General features: G+C 51.0%; 7 protein-coding genes across 7 annotated transcripts; 5 read left to right on the top strand and 2 right to left on the bottom strand.

The window, feature by feature from the left end:
* Nucleotides 1–726: 726 nt before the first annotated feature.
* Nucleotides 727–1529, bottom strand: BO82DRAFT_388354 (uncharacterized protein). The gene is made up of 2 exons (XM_025638377.1): nucleotides 1102–1529; nucleotides 727–981 (listed from the first exon to the last, which is right to left on the bottom strand). The coding sequence occupies exons 1-2, from the start codon at nucleotides 1282–1284 to the stop codon at nucleotides 799–801; spliced, it is 366 nt and encodes a 121-aa protein (XP_025496917.1). The 5' UTR covers nucleotides 1285–1529; the 3' UTR covers nucleotides 727–798.
* Nucleotides 1530–2223: 694 nt separating this feature from the next.
* Nucleotides 2224–3429, top strand: BO82DRAFT_412482 (FAD-dependent oxidoreductase; the record flags this gene model as incomplete). Its single annotated transcript, XM_025639838.1, has 1 exon — nucleotides 2224–3429. One exon carries the CDS (start codon nucleotides 2224–2226, stop codon nucleotides 3427–3429), a length of 1206 nt encoding a protein of 401 aa, XP_025496916.1.
* A 585-nt stretch (nucleotides 3430–4014) lies between these two features.
* Nucleotides 4015–6103, top strand: BO82DRAFT_324951 (uncharacterized protein; the record flags this gene model as incomplete). The annotated part of the gene is made up of 3 exons (XM_025632847.1): nucleotides 4015–4401; nucleotides 4467–5721; nucleotides 5823–6103. 3 exons carry the CDS (start codon nucleotides 4015–4017, stop codon nucleotides 6101–6103), a joined length of 1923 nt encoding a protein of 640 aa, XP_025496915.1.
* An 863-nt stretch (nucleotides 6104–6966) lies between these two features.
* BO82DRAFT_271971 (fungal specific transcription factor domain-containing protein) lies at nucleotides 6967–10855 on the bottom strand (the record flags this gene model as incomplete). Its single annotated transcript, XM_025631008.1, has 9 exons — nucleotides 6967–7417; nucleotides 7531–7783; nucleotides 7822–8245; nucleotides 8305–8615; nucleotides 8667–9001; nucleotides 9147–9244; nucleotides 9912–10067; nucleotides 10171–10249; nucleotides 10548–10855. 9 exons carry the CDS (start codon nucleotides 10853–10855, stop codon nucleotides 6967–6969), a joined length of 2415 nt encoding a protein of 804 aa, XP_025496914.1.
* A 766-nt stretch (nucleotides 10856–11621) lies between these two features.
* Nucleotides 11622–12074, top strand: BO82DRAFT_397294 (uncharacterized protein; the record flags this gene model as incomplete). Its single annotated transcript, XM_025638916.1, has 2 exons — nucleotides 11622–11707; nucleotides 11771–12074. The coding sequence occupies 2 exons, from the start codon at nucleotides 11622–11624 to the stop codon at nucleotides 12072–12074; spliced, it is 390 nt and encodes a 129-aa protein (XP_025496913.1).
* Nucleotides 12075–12427: 353 nt separating this feature from the next.
* On the top strand, nucleotides 12428–12840 carry BO82DRAFT_397293 (uncharacterized protein; the record flags this gene model as incomplete). Its single annotated transcript, XM_025638915.1, has 2 exons — nucleotides 12428–12628; nucleotides 12691–12840. 2 exons carry the CDS (start codon nucleotides 12428–12430, stop codon nucleotides 12838–12840), a joined length of 351 nt encoding a protein of 116 aa, XP_025496912.1.
* Nucleotides 12841–13421: 581 nt separating this feature from the next.
* On the top strand, nucleotides 13422–14188 carry BO82DRAFT_428107 (uncharacterized protein; the record flags this gene model as incomplete). The annotated part of the gene is made up of 2 exons (XM_025640413.1): nucleotides 13422–13704; nucleotides 13772–14188. 2 exons carry the CDS (start codon nucleotides 13422–13424, stop codon nucleotides 14164–14166), a joined length of 678 nt encoding a protein of 225 aa, XP_025496911.1. The 3' UTR covers nucleotides 14167–14188.
* Nucleotides 14189–14194: the final 6 nt, after the last annotated feature.

Raw genomic sequence — 14194 nt, 5'->3', positions numbered from 1 at the left:
CTATCAGTGGAAAGTGAATGTAGTAAGTAATAGGTAATATCGCCCGACTGGCCTGTTATGACTGTCCTTTCACTGTATTGTGACTATTACCTGGTGATTGTACGAGCTAGCTGCTTGATGACACTAACCTGAGCCTCATCCCCAACCTTTTATCACTATGGCTTCTCTATCACCTCTTTCATGCCCTGGTCTAGGCTCTTTCCGCAATTACGGTCATCCTGCCTTGTTCTGAAATGTTTAGCTCACCCATCTTGTAACCTTTAGGCACCGGTTCTTCAGCTGGCAGAGTATCATGGAGTCAAGTTTTGTTTACTTTGCTTTCCAGAACTACGTCTGCTTTTGGGGAGAGCACAATATGAGGGAGTTCAGTAACACTGGCAAAACCATTTACACTCTCCCTGTTATTGAGAAAAAAAGGAGACTAGAACTAAACTCCCTTGTATCGACTTCCAAGTTGACATGTATAGAACATTCAAATTTCAGGCTGAGAATAATCTTGACAATATGGCAATGGCGCATACAAATCCCACACCTGGAAACCTAAGCCCTGATCCCCCCTCTCCTCCAACTTACAAGATCCCGGCTTGAACCAATGATACTAAATTCCGTCAGCCCTGGAGCGCCCCCAGATCTGCATACATGTCAAATCCAGCGCTTACGAGCCCGACCCGCCAGCGCAGCGATCTTCTTCACCAACTTAGTCGGCTGGCTCGGCATCGGCGAGTGGCCCGCGCTGCACCGATCGACTTCCGCCCGGGCCAACCCCGCAAACCCCTCTTGGAAGGTCGGCGGAACGGCCTAATCTCCCTCGCACACCAGGTAGGTCGAAGGAAAGTACTCGTACGCCGCCCGCGTGGAGCACGTGGTCTGCATCGCATACGACTGGGGGACACGGCGCGATTCCCACAACGCTCCCTCTTCGGCGGGGAGGTCGCTGTAGATTATTGTGGTGCCATTCTTGAGTCTAACCTTGCCGTCGGGCTGCCTCATAAAATCTAAGGTCAATGAAGAGACTCACGGACTACATACAAAGGGAGAATGGGGAGTGGCTGCTTCCAAGGGAGGGTGTGGAACCAGAGGAAGCTTTGGTAGAGAACATACCTGCACATCGTTATTGGGCGACTCGCCGAATGTCCCGAGCACAGATTGCCCTTTGGAAAGGATAACCCCAGCAAAGTAAAACAAGTGTAGCACCCCGCCGTTGTGTCCCTGAGCGTGCCGTGCAGCGTGGGTGAGGTCCTCAGGGATAGCTTCGGTACCCACGATACCGCCGTAGGAGTGCATCGCAACTGCCACGAACTTCTCTTCTTCGACCAAGCCTTGGACGACTTCGGTAATGGCATCCGCGTCATCCTGTGAAGTGCGTGAGGGAAATTCGCTGTCTCGACATCGGAGCAGCTTGGCAGGGTGGGGTGGACTACTGGATACCCTGCGTGGCGAAGACCGATTGTCAGTCTTTCTTAGACGAGGGGCGTCTGGAGGGGGCCTTCAACGAGAATTATCGTCAGACTGGAGGTGCTCATGGTCGGGTCACTGAAACTCCCGATAATGAAAGTCGAGAGGAGAATGTGATGGGAGGAGTGCGTTCAAGACGTTTGGTATGGTGGAGGGGAGGAAGAGGAGATCTTATGTAAGCGCTTATGCATGCATCTGGTGCCGGGTGAGCATTAACTCTATTGTAGTCGAGAAATCTGTCATATCCTTGGTCTCTGTTTCAAAATACTGTCCTGGTGTGTGAGTACATAGCCCTCATCAAAATGTCCGATAGCAAGATGCCAGGACGATAGAATAGTCTCTAGGGAAGGAAGCAAGGCTCGCCATCAATGTACGCCTTTGGCCAGTCTGAGGGTTATGACAGTAGATGCACCTCGTATCACAGATATACAGAACCTCTGGTCATCAATTCTTCTGGGTAATCTGCATCAGAGGAATTAGACCACTCGCGACATTGCTTGACAAACAGGTCAAGTTGGCTGCAGGTGATCACAGGGGGTTTGCGAGATGGCCGAGCCGGCCTCGGACATTTGGTCGGCTTATTCGAATAAACCGAGCTTTGGGCGAGGCCATGGTTGTATAGAGCTTTGCAAGCATCTTACTCCTCGACGTCTATAAATATTGATCCATTTGTGCTCCCAGCAACAACTTGAACGGAAGCAGAAATAAATATTTCTTCCGCAAGCTTTCATCTAGCACAGCAAACTCTTGTACTTCCTCAATAGCACAATGCCACAGCACATTGCGATAATCGGCGCGGGTCCGTCAGGCCTCACTCTCGCAGCCCTGTTGCAAAGGCACGCAATCCCCTTCACCATCTTCGAGCGCGAGACCTCTTCCAGCTCGCGGTTTCAGGGTGGATCCCTCGACCTTCACCCGGAATCCGGTCAACGGGCCCTACGGGAAGCGGGCCTCTGGGACCAATTTCAAAAGCACGCCCGTTACCACGACCAAGACTATCGCTTCGGAGACAAGACCGCAGCAACTTGGCTCTACCACCAAGCATCGTCAAACGCCGACGGCCGCCCGGAAATTGACCGGTTCATGCTGCGCAAGATCCTAATCGAATCCTTGGACCCCAACAACATCCGCTGGGACCGCTCTGTCTCAGAAATCGTACCCCTGGCTGATGGTCGCGTCAAGCTCTTGTTCCAGGGCCGAGAGACCCCAGAGTTCACCAACCTGGTGGTCGGGGCGGACGGAACGTGGTCCAAAGTCCGGCCGATGCTGACCAGCTGGAGGCCTGAATACACTGGCTTGACAGTTATTGACTGCCGCATTTCCAACATTGATGAGCGGTTTCCCGAGCTCAGTAAGTTTGTGGGCCGAGGAACTTTCTTCTGCCTTTCGGAGGGAAGCGGGATCTTCATCCAGCGCAACGGAGACGGTAGCGTACGCGTCTACCCTTGTCTCCGCGTGGAGGAGAAATGGGCATGGAGTAATCCCTCCTTCGACTGGGGTGATCACAAGAAGATGACACAATTTTTGATTGAGACGTTCTTTGCGACGTGGGATCCTCGTCTACAAGCTGTTGTCCGGAATGTCGACGCGAGTATGACGCCCCGTGCGCAGTATCGCATGCCCTCGGGACTGCGGTATCCTCATCGTCGCGGAATGACGCTCATCGGCGACGCTCTACATGTGATGTCCTGGTTTGCGGGTGAAGGCGCAAATCTGGCGATGTTGGATGCCGTGGACCTCTGTGAAGCGATTCTCGCGCATCCCGGGGATCTGGACCTGGCCGTGCGCAATTACGAGGCGAAAGTGGTCGACTCCTGCCGGGCGGATTTTACGAACGAGATGTCGCAGGAGCTTCTTGTCAAAGCGATGGCAGATGATGCTCCTGGAGCTTATGTGGAGGCAATGGCTGAGGCGATGGATGCTTGGTTCGCGGGGGGAAAATTGCTGAAAAGAGTCGAAGACAACCGTTTGTAAACAAGGTGAATGTGTCTTTTCTGCGGTTTGTGACGTAATGAACTCATTTGAGGCCCTTGAACCTGTACTTCTAGGACTAAGGACGAGGAAGCAGGGTAATCACAAATTGAATCTTGCTACTCCTCATGCTTCCATGCACAATAGCCCCGCCTGACCATTGAAATATAAGATCTTTCCAGGAAACGTTGGAATTATGAGAAACGTATATTTTTTACGGGACAATAACAATATTTATTGATACGACAGTAAGATAAGCCAAACCGATCGCCTAATAATGCTTCTTTCAATCAACGAAAATATATATCTTCCTCTCAGGTCTTTTGAGACTGTACCAAGCAGGCTCAACATAATATTCTTATCCTTTATTGGGAACCCCACGAGATAGTTTAGTAGTCATGTTGCGCCCCCCTCCGTGCTGAAGAATGGCCGAGAAACGGGAAGCGTACTTCGTTCATATTCGTTCATAAATTGCCGAGATTGCTAGTCGCCGTAACGGATAAATAGCCCCGTTCACCCCACCTCGTAGGCGGCAATCTCCTCAATTGTCCGAACCTGTCGTCCGCGCAAGATATCCCACATCGAACGATGGATCGCTTTCAGAAAACACCGAAGCGGACACCAAAGCCAGGGGCCAGGAAAAGACGACCACCACTGGCTTGCGTTCAGTGCTATGAGCGGAAGGTCAAGTGTGGCAAGCAGTCCCCATCTTGCAGCCGGTGTGTTAGGGCTGGGATTGCCGAGCAATGCACGTATCGCGGAGGCTCGGCTCATCAGAAAGATGTGATGGCCAGCCCTGTCCGATCTAACCATCGGGACGCTACACCGGCGCCTAGAGTACTGTCGTCAGAGAATGGCCTACAGCCAGCAACGCCGCCCGCACCTGCTAGAATTAACGAAATAACTCATCTCCGACGCAGAGGCGGCCTCGTTCAGTTTTATGGGTACAGCTATCACATGAACTTCTATCAGCAGGTGAGTATTCAGTACCCGCTTTCCAAGTAGATGGGAACCAGGCGAAGTAATTCGCAAGGGCATAGTTTCCCGAACTTCGATCATACATTGCTGGTGTGAAAACTCGGTACCCTGGGATAAACGTCGCGAGAGATGAGGTCTTTCCGCCAGTTCATGAAAGCACCACCTTTGAAAAGCACGCCAGCGTTCCGGTGAGCGCAGCCGTTCTGAAGGTCATGATACCAAGTAAATCTGTGGCAGATGCGCTAGTACAGACCTATCTTGATCGTTTCGAAACCACACATCGCGTGCTGGATCGGTCGGCTTTCATGACCGAGTATAATTGCCACTGGAGCGGTTCCATGTCAACAACCCCCTTCTTTATTGCTCAGCTTCTTTTGGTCCTTGCGACCGGTGCCAGCTTTTATCCCGAAACCTACCTCCAAAATGAGTCCAAAACATCAATCTACATGCAAGCCATCAGGTGGATCGACGTCGCTGAATCGTGGCTCACTTCCTCCCCAGATGTCATGCCACATTCTCCATGTGCAATTGCATGTCAATGCTTGTTGCTAATTGCGAAGCGAGCGAACTACATCCAAGGAAGCTCATTCTGGACCAGCACTGGCGCGTTGATGCGACTGGCAATGGCAGCGGGGTACCACTGGGAGGTCAACCCTGCATCTCACATCTCACCCTACGATCAGGAGATTCGGCGGAGGCTATGGACAACAATCGTGGAGCTGGATGTACAGGCCGCCGTAGAACGAGGAATGCCACCCTCTCTCCGACCCAATGACTTTCTGACGGAACGTCCTTTGCATATCAACGACGACAAGATACACAAATCCCTTGAGGATGGGGGTGCTGCCTTGCCTATGGAGACGATGAGCGATACCTCGTTCCAGGTTATCTTGTTGAAATCACTACCGACAAGACTTGCCATATGCTCGTATGTGAATGGCAACGATGTGGCGATGGAGTATAAGCAGGTCCAGGAACTCGCGGAAGCGTTGCACAACGCAATTCGTGATATCCCGGACTGGAATAATCGGGCAGCAGATCCACGCCAGGAGAGGCTCGCTGTGTACTTGGGCACGTTGCTGAAGGTTTATCTGTGTCAGTATTCGCTCTTGCTGTATGCCAAGTTCGGTTGCCAGTCGCCAGACTCATTCCAATCAGTGATCTGTCGCAGAGCGCGTTTGGATGCGAGCACAGCAATACTGGACTGCTACCAAAGGCTCGTTGACGATGAAATTGTTCCGAAACATACTTGTCAGACAGGGTTGATGATAGCGACCTTGAACATCTGCCATGAGATTTATCTTTCTCATGGTCCTTGTGGTGAGCCAACCCGCCATGCTTCCTTCCAGTAAAGCTCGGTCTTTCTTTCACAATATGGTGTACAAGTAGTGATAAGTTGACATTGTTCTCAGCGGAAGCTATCGGAATAGCCACGTCGTTGGGAGTCGCACATTATCTACTTGGCGCGGTTGAGAATGTGCTAGCGATCTTGGAAACAAGGATAAGCAGAACCCTGCATGGCTTGAACGAGTACTATCTTCTCAGCATGATCATTGGTCTGGTTAAGACCAAGATATCCCTCGCGACAAGGTCCAGCAATGACACGGAAGCTGCGAATCGAGCAATCCAAGTCTGCACTTTACTACATACTGCGCGGGCTTCTTTACTCGCGTGTGACTCGCCTATCCAACCAGTGTAAGGCTTCCTGTCATGGCATCCCTGCGAGTTCGCTAATTGAGTTGTTGCAGCGAACCAGAAGCTAGCTCAGAAGGACGTTCTCCATTGACGATGCTCCACAATGTCTCGGTTGGTCAGGATTCATTAGTACGAACACAACCCCTTTCCCTCATCTCTCATCTCCCATAGCTAATTCTGTTATGTCGCCCAGTACAACGACAATGCAGGGTTCACCGAGGATGACTTTTCGTTTGACTTATTCCTTCAGGATCCATCTTCGTTTTTCTAGCTATTGGGTAAAGCTTTAATGATAGGGATGTCCTGACCAAACGTAGCTAGCATGACTATTGTGCATTGAGGGAGGGATGGAGGCGGCTATCCTAAATTGGGGTGTGCTGTTCGGAACGACATGTTTATCATGCGTGATTGTATCTACATTTATTTTTCTGTGGGAGTCAGGACATGAGATTCCATGAAGAAGAGGTACGATGATTTATGACTCACTTGCCGAGCAATGGGATTGTTTAGGAAGAGAACGAATGTATTAGTACTTCCTCGCAATTTAAACTTGTCCTCTACCTGTCGCACTAGACTGGAAGAAGTTGCAGTGGACTTTCGGTATTTGTTATGATCCCAAAAGTGACTTTACTTCATCATATGGTTTCAGGGAACCAAACCGCTCTGCATTCTGATCAAATAGGGTACGTCAACTCCTAGGCTGGGGATCGAGCCACGTCCACGGAATTTATTGTGTCCATCCTAAACACTTTTATTCTTAGGAAGGATTACTGGTGGTTTGCCAAAATCTCATTGTCATCGAAGCTACTGCCGGCTAAATATCACGAAGAAAAGAATCCTGCCAATACAAAATTATCGCCGTACCATTCATCCCATGAAACCAACATCGAAAGGATCATTATCCTGACTCAACCACCCCGCCGAAACCTGACTGTTGAAGAGCTCCCACATCAGCCAGTCAGCAGAGGGGTCCGTGCCAGTGGCAGGCATAGGCCACATATCATCACCGTCTCTGGGAAATACTGGTGGCAAGGGAGTGTCGATCAAAGCCCGGTTGTCAGCGTCAATAGGGCCAACGTCCGCCGCGACAGCTGGGGCATCGCCGTACCCTGGCGCGGCTGCAGCGCCCCCACCACCATCACTGGGTGTCTGGAATAAGGGCTCGCAAAGACGCTGCAGGGACTGGAGCAAATTGACAAGCTTGCCTAAATGGCGATCCCGCTTGAATGGCGCCAAGTGCTGGATGATCTGGCCCATGAGGTCAAAGTCATCCCGGTCGATTGTCCCAATGATGTGGCAAAAGACGACGAAGAAGGCGCTGAGGGGGTAGAGGAATAAGGTCCTGTCAGCCTGAAGGTCAGTTGCAAGCATCTGCAAAGAACCAGCAAAGCGGGATGCATGGTTGACCGGGGAAGGAGGGTAAGGACGAACCAGGTCAAAAACGACGGATATGGATCATCAAATCCCGGCAGCTCAGATGGGTGCTGCTGGAGGAAGTGGAATGCTCGCAGCGCCTTGCGAGCGAAACCAAGGCATTCACGATGGACCGTCGCGCTGAAAGCGCTTTTCAGACGGGTGCGGTGAAGCTCGACGAAGATCGCGTAGTAGGTAAAGTCCGCGGCGACCCAGTCATATTGGACGGCTTTGGGCTGTGAGTCGCGGTTCTGCAAGGGAAAGATACTGTCTCAGAGCATGGTCTTTAGGAAGTCAACAGTAGAAGACATACCGCTTGCAAACGCGGCAACATGGCCTGCATTCTGGCCTCGAGGCTAAGGCATATCTCTAGAGCTAGCTCGTTGCGTTCATTCCTGCTACCACAAGAGATAGTCCGTAGCTGACCCTGAACCTGAGCCAGGTCGAGTACAATTCGCATCATGCTATCGTATGGAGATGATGGCGCTGAGACAACAAGATCGGTCGGGGACACCGCAAGATCAGGGAGCGAAGGGGGCCGGCAGAGAAGTGAACTCAATGTTTGATCGAGGTAATAACACCAGTAGACAACGTCTTGAATGTCTTGCTCCTTTTCTGAGGTCGCTGGCAGTCTGCGGATCTTGTGATAGTTGAGCGCGGTGATTTGTCGCGCGGCATAAGAGACAAAGAGCCAACACTGGTAGGGTCTCCCCATGTGCTGCATGAGCAATGCCTAGAGGGTCAAAGCTAAATCAATTGTATAATTCGTATTTTATGCAGATAGAAACATACACTCGAGAGCAAAGACTGAATGGTTAACAGATCGGGTGGCTTCAAAATGTTGAATTGCTCGGTGCTGCGCATGGCTGCGACTACATAAGTTAATCTGGACTTCGATAACTCACTTCTTAGGAACGCATCGTCCAGTGATCGTGAGACTTGATACAGATGTAAAATTGCTCTCACATAGATGCAGACGCAATATTGGTGGAACTTAGTAGCCTCAAGCTCAGAACGGTCTCGTAACAAAGTTGCGGCCATCCTCGCATATGCGTTATCAGACAAGGGATGCGGCCACTGGATTTTCACAGATTCTGGCGCGCCTACATTTCGTTAGCTCCAACGACAGGTATGAGCTGTTTTACTATGAGCACCTGGTAGAAGCATAAACAGAAGCTCACGCGGAGGGGTTTCCGGAACCGGGGAAGAAGAGTCTGGCTCACTAGACTCTTCTTCTATGGCTGAGACTGCCTGGCTACCGGCAATGCTGCTCGTCAGCTGCAGCGCCGACTTGAGCAACGCTTGCTGCTCGATGCTGATAGCCTGATGATTCTGGAGGTCTATCTGAATAACGCCCTTCGCGTGGATTGCATGATAATTCGATTCCTCGTCGGTTGTGATCGAGGAAGCAGTTGGGGTCGAGCTATGAACACCGCGCTGTCTGGGGAGAGTAGTCTCTCTCACTGCTGGGCCAGGGCTTGAACGGGGTCTGGGAATAGTTTGCGTTAGGGACGTGGTTGTGGCCGCCGGGCGGCGGTTACTGTGCCTCCTGGGCGCCTGTCTCTCAAAATCTACTATGGTCTCTTGACGGCTTAGGAGGCTAGCATTTAGGTTAGCGGCAAGATGTTTAGTACGTCCTTAGGTGATAGGCAAAGAATGATAGCAGACCTTTGATAAGATCTCTTCCTAGATGTTCGTCGACTACGCAGGCGTCGGCAAACTGCACCGGCATCTGCACAGTTGGCGCATGGCGCTTGCCTATCACACTTGACCTAGTTATCATCTCTGTAGTCAGATATCGTTGGAATCTGAGATATGAAACTGGTGGACGGTGAGCCAGGGAGAACCTTTCTGGCATGGCATAGATCACACTATTGATAATGGGTCAGCCTCTTCCCAACACACTTCAGATGGATCAATCAGGTAAAGAAAATGACCTACGGCTGGGAGTATGCTTGTAGTAGATGTTATATAGTCTGCCATTTTTACCAAATAGTCTGCTATCTTTGGTTCTGCAAAAGAGTGATTGTTGGCATTGAAGTTCTACCACAAAGGGAAGCACGGACCTGTTGAAGCAGGCCGCGAAAATCTAAACGATCCGGCACTCCCGACCGCCTCGGTGCCTTGATGCCTGAACCAGTTCCCGCCGTCACGAAGTTAACTCCTGGTAGTCGTTCAGTTATATACTTTCAATGCGATGGGTTCTCTTGAAAAGTCCATATGAGGGCAATCGACAATATTCTACTGTTGGAAGTCTAGCTTTCTGCACCTAAAGGCACTCATGTATAGTGACTGTGTTTGATCCGTCACTTGTGGCACTCTGATGAGCAGTTCCGGCGTAGCCGGGCTTATATGTCCGTCGAATCCCACCACAGTGTCACTGACATCTACCAGGCCACATTTTGGCCATCATACTTGTCCCATCCAGGCACATAAATATTCTTGAAACTACCATTGTTCTGGCCATTAGCTGCAATGACCGTCCTGAGCACCGCCTCTGCGCCCTGAGGCACGGTGAGATCGGCGTCCTGTCCGCCCATATCACTTTTCAACCACTAGTACCCAATAGTTAGCATGGGGACCATCTCCAATGACCAACGACAGGGGTAACATACTCCAGGGCTGACCGAGAGGAAGACAAAACCCTCATCCTCATACGAGAGAGCATATTGCACTGTCAACGCATTCAAGGCGGCTTTGCTGATCTTGTATGCCGGGCACGGGGCATATGCAACATCTCGAGCGTGCGCCATGGATCCAAATGTACTAGAGCTGTGAGAACAAACGGTGAGCCTTCCGCCTATTCAATCCACAGAATTGCACAAGACCAACGGCGCTCTTGTATCGACTTACATGTTCACCACCTTCTTGACTTCGCTCAACTGCATGAGAGGCAGATACTGTCGGAGCACGTGATGCGTGCCACTGACGTTGACCGACAATTGCCAGTCGAGATCCGACCTGGTTGATGTTAATCAAATCCGTCCGTGCTTTTCTGTTATGCCAATGTTGGGCGGAGGGAAGATGCTGCATACATAAGAGTAACTTTGCCATGCGTCTCAGAGTGTACACCTGCACAGTTGATCAGAAAGTCCAGACTACCTCCTCCGAGCGCCGATTTGACTTCCTCTGCCGACTTTGCGATAGACCCCTCGTCCACGATATCGAGCGCGACAAAAGCAACAGCCCCGCCACTTGAAGAGATGACCTCCTGCAGCTGCGGGCTGCACTTCCGGGCACTTGCTACGACTACTCCTCCTTTCAGATCCGGGTGAGCCGCTATTTGCTTGACTAGCTCGAGGCCAAGCCCGCGAGAGCTTCCGGTAACCAGGACGTTCGACATGGTATGATGGGCGGGGATGGGGGACAGGAGTTGGTAGTAGATAGAACCAATAGAGTCAAGTAGCCCTTTTTTTTTCATTTAGTAGTGAGACTCTTAAGTAGATCGAACAAAAAAACGGCTTCCATATCTCGGTCGCATTGCCGACCGAGATTGATCGGGTCCCGGAAGCCGACGTCGGGTCGGGCGGGTGCGAGTCTCGCTCGGACTTCCGAATTGAAAGGGTAAACAGCTGGGTCTCGTGCCCTGTCTACGTCTGCGAGGCGTAGGTGGTGACACCTGCCCACCCCAGACCTGGGCAGCACAGAAGCAGTTGAGGCCCCACCTAGTACTCCGACCCACCTTGGCCGAGTCACTTAGCAGAGCCCTTACCTACCTGGCCGGAACTACGCTAGAACTTTCTAACTATGGCCAAGGGTTAAGCTCTGCCTCAGCCGAAGATGTCGTGGTGAATATATCGTGCTTTGACGACTTCCACTTTGATGCACAGGCGGGGGTTGGTGACTGTTGGTGCTGGACAGACATGGCCGGATGTCTATCGGAAGCTCGCTGACGTAGCGTCGGGCTATGGAAGTATGAGATTATTTTCTACTCTTTGTTCAGTATCCGTATTGATACAAGAACAGGAACAAGGATGCTAATTATGTTCCACGCCAAACGAACAGTTGTGGGCGCCCGGATTTCTGGTGTTGGCGTAGCCGGGACCATCGTCAGTGGCGGCTACTCGTGGCTTTCCAGCTAGTATGGCTGCATCTCTGACGAGGTTAATATGCTCGACACCAAGATTGTCAAGTATGATGGATCGGTGGTGTGGGACTCGATGGAACCGGATTTTGGGCACTGCGTGGTGGTGGAGTCTGTCTACTATGTGAGACCGCTTTAATGATGGTCTGTTTTAATCTTCATACCGGATTGTAGCGCTAGTTCGGGTCAAGCTCCGAGTTTTCCCTACCCGCAGAACAACCGGGCCGTTTCCATTCTGGTGCCCAGAGAAGGGTGGAAAGAAGTAGGGAATGGCATCGAGAACTTCCTCTTCCGGCCGGTGAGTCTCAGGACCACCATGTTCCTGTACGTGGTGCAGGGACGCCTGCTCCAGTCGATTGGCACGGACGAGAACATGCTGGTCATCCATGCCTTCGACGCCAATGGGGAAGAGTACGGCCGAGCCCACTTTCAGTGGGCGTTGGATTTCCCCGGAGCCATCGATCAGACCAAGTCATAACTATTTCCGGGGTTGCAAATCTGCAAGGTGAGCGATAGCCATCGGAAAACCCTAGCCGATAATAGTCACTGATATGAAAGCCTTTTTTACAGACAAAGTCGGTATAGTTCAAGGCACTATGAAGCAGTTTTGACAGCCATCACTGTTCAAGGAAATCCAGAAAGACACCGTAATCAAGGCTATCAAGTGGTTCGAAGAGTTTCGCGAGATCGATTCCTCACTAGGCGATTGCACCTATTTGATCTTCGAACTCATGAGCTCGGCAAGACCTCACCCTATGTATCATACTTGCCTTGAGATACAAGCTGACTGTGCATGGTTTCTCTTCGATCTAGAGTGACCCAGTCGGCGGTATGTCTAGTTCTGCCTGGCCGAGACCTAGTGGTACTAAGCATATCCTCCTCCTTGCCACCGGATGCCCTGCAGATGCCGGTCCCACCAAGGAAAGGCTAGCTCGCGATCTCGCTATCCAGGCCCCCTTCAGCGTCCTGGGGGAAGATGCGGAGGTCCACGCGCTGCAAAATGGCTTTAAGGACTACCATGACGCGACAAAGGTATGTGCTGCACCAATACTTTATCTTCCGCTTCAGTGGCAGTTGATAATACACACGTATAGATTTGGGGGCCGCATTTCGCCAGATTGCAGGTATTACGGAGATGGTATGACCCGTGTGCAAGATCCAAGGGGGCTATTGGGGTGCAGAATGACTCAGATTGGGGGTGCTATCCCCGTAACATGTGGTCATCCATAATCTCGAGGAGCTGAGATGAGGACTAAGAAGTGCCTTATTGTCTACAACAACCATGGTGCTTTCCGTTGAAAAGGAATCAATATTCAGGTTAAAGGCGTCGTCAAAAGTATTATGTATCTGCACAGTGCGCAGGTCCCAATTCCACTGGCAATGTCTTGTATCTTGATGGCCTTGCGCATTATACATTAGTATCCTGCTAATGATTCCAGGCTCCCCTATTTGAAAAAAAAAGTGCTGTAGACCTGTCCATGCCATTCGGAAACAGGCCACCGAGAACAGTAAGTCATGGAGTAGCACGATTACCGAAGCGAGGCATTTGACTTCATAGCTCCTTTCATGGGTTGTCCTTACATCGGATTTTTATTTCCGGAAGCTTACGGAAGGATATGGAAGCCAAGCCCGCATTTGCCTGGCGTGGCACGGATAACAACCCCATTTGTTCGGAAGTCCGAGTTAGATGGGTCTCGGCGGGTACAGGTCACCACCTACTGCGTAGATGCCGTACGCACCGCTAAATTCTCCTGGGAGTTGGGGTCTTGAGTTCATAATTGAACGCCCATCTCCCCTAGAATCCACAAACCTGTATACACCGCCCATGTCTCTTAGACGAAAAGTGCTGGCAGGCACCACCATCTCCGGTAGCATTGGCCTAGCATTGGGGATATACCTCACAACCGCTGACATTGACGCAATCCCCCTAACGGCCACGGACCCTATTTTCACTTCCGAGTACTACAAGAGCTACAACCCGAACAACAATCCCACAATCCACGACTTGCACGTCATCAGGGTGCCATTGCAACAGATCGATCCTGCACTCCTTGAGGATCGGAATAAACTTATTGAGAAATACTGTGGGGGCATATGGGCCGGATCTGGTAAGGAAATTAATCTTGACGCAGAAAAGCTTCATGTTTCTAACCCTTTCCGCCATGTATCGTTCAGGGTTTGCTCTACAACGAATCCTCCGTACATGGATGGATAAACCCAACACGAATATAACCCAGCTTTGGTCTTCTTCCGATCTTCTGCGGTCCGATTACAAGGTAGGCACCGACATTGTCTCCGAATTCGAGGTTATCGATCGGTCGTCAACTTCAATCCTCATCCGAGGAGGGGACAAAACCTGCAATCGCGGTCTGCGTCCCTTGGACGCGTTAATCGAGGTTGCCGCTCGAGTAGACAAGGAGAACGATGTAGCCGAGTTCGGGTTCAAGTCGCTCTTCTTCCAAGGAGCTGGACGAACGGATAGGCTTCCGATGCCGGGGGCTGTGGTGTGGCTGCATGAGCTATACGCAAAGATTTTGTTAAAGTCGGGTGTACAATATGTTCTCAAATAAGCCCCAAATAGAGCAAACACGCTTGATT

This window comes from Aspergillus uvarum (genome assembly GCF_003184745.1).
Source record: "Aspergillus uvarum CBS 121591 unplaced genomic scaffold BO82scaffold_2, whole genome shotgun sequence".
Classification (NCBI taxonomy): domain Eukaryota; kingdom Fungi; phylum Ascomycota; class Eurotiomycetes; order Eurotiales; family Aspergillaceae; genus Aspergillus; species Aspergillus uvarum.
Note: the sequence above shows the minus strand (reverse complement) of the source record. Positions and strands in the feature narration are given on the sequence as shown.

Excerpts from the sequence above, each read along its gene's own strand:
- BO82DRAFT_388354 (XM_025638377.1), bottom strand. The coding sequence starts at position 1,284 with ATGCACTCCTACGGCGGTATCGTGGGTACCGAAGCTATCCCTGAGGAC. Across the intron at positions 982-1,101 it reads CGCCCAATAACGATGTGCAG|CCCGACGGCAAGGTTAGACT; the intron begins GTATGTTCTCTA and ends TTTATGAGGCAG.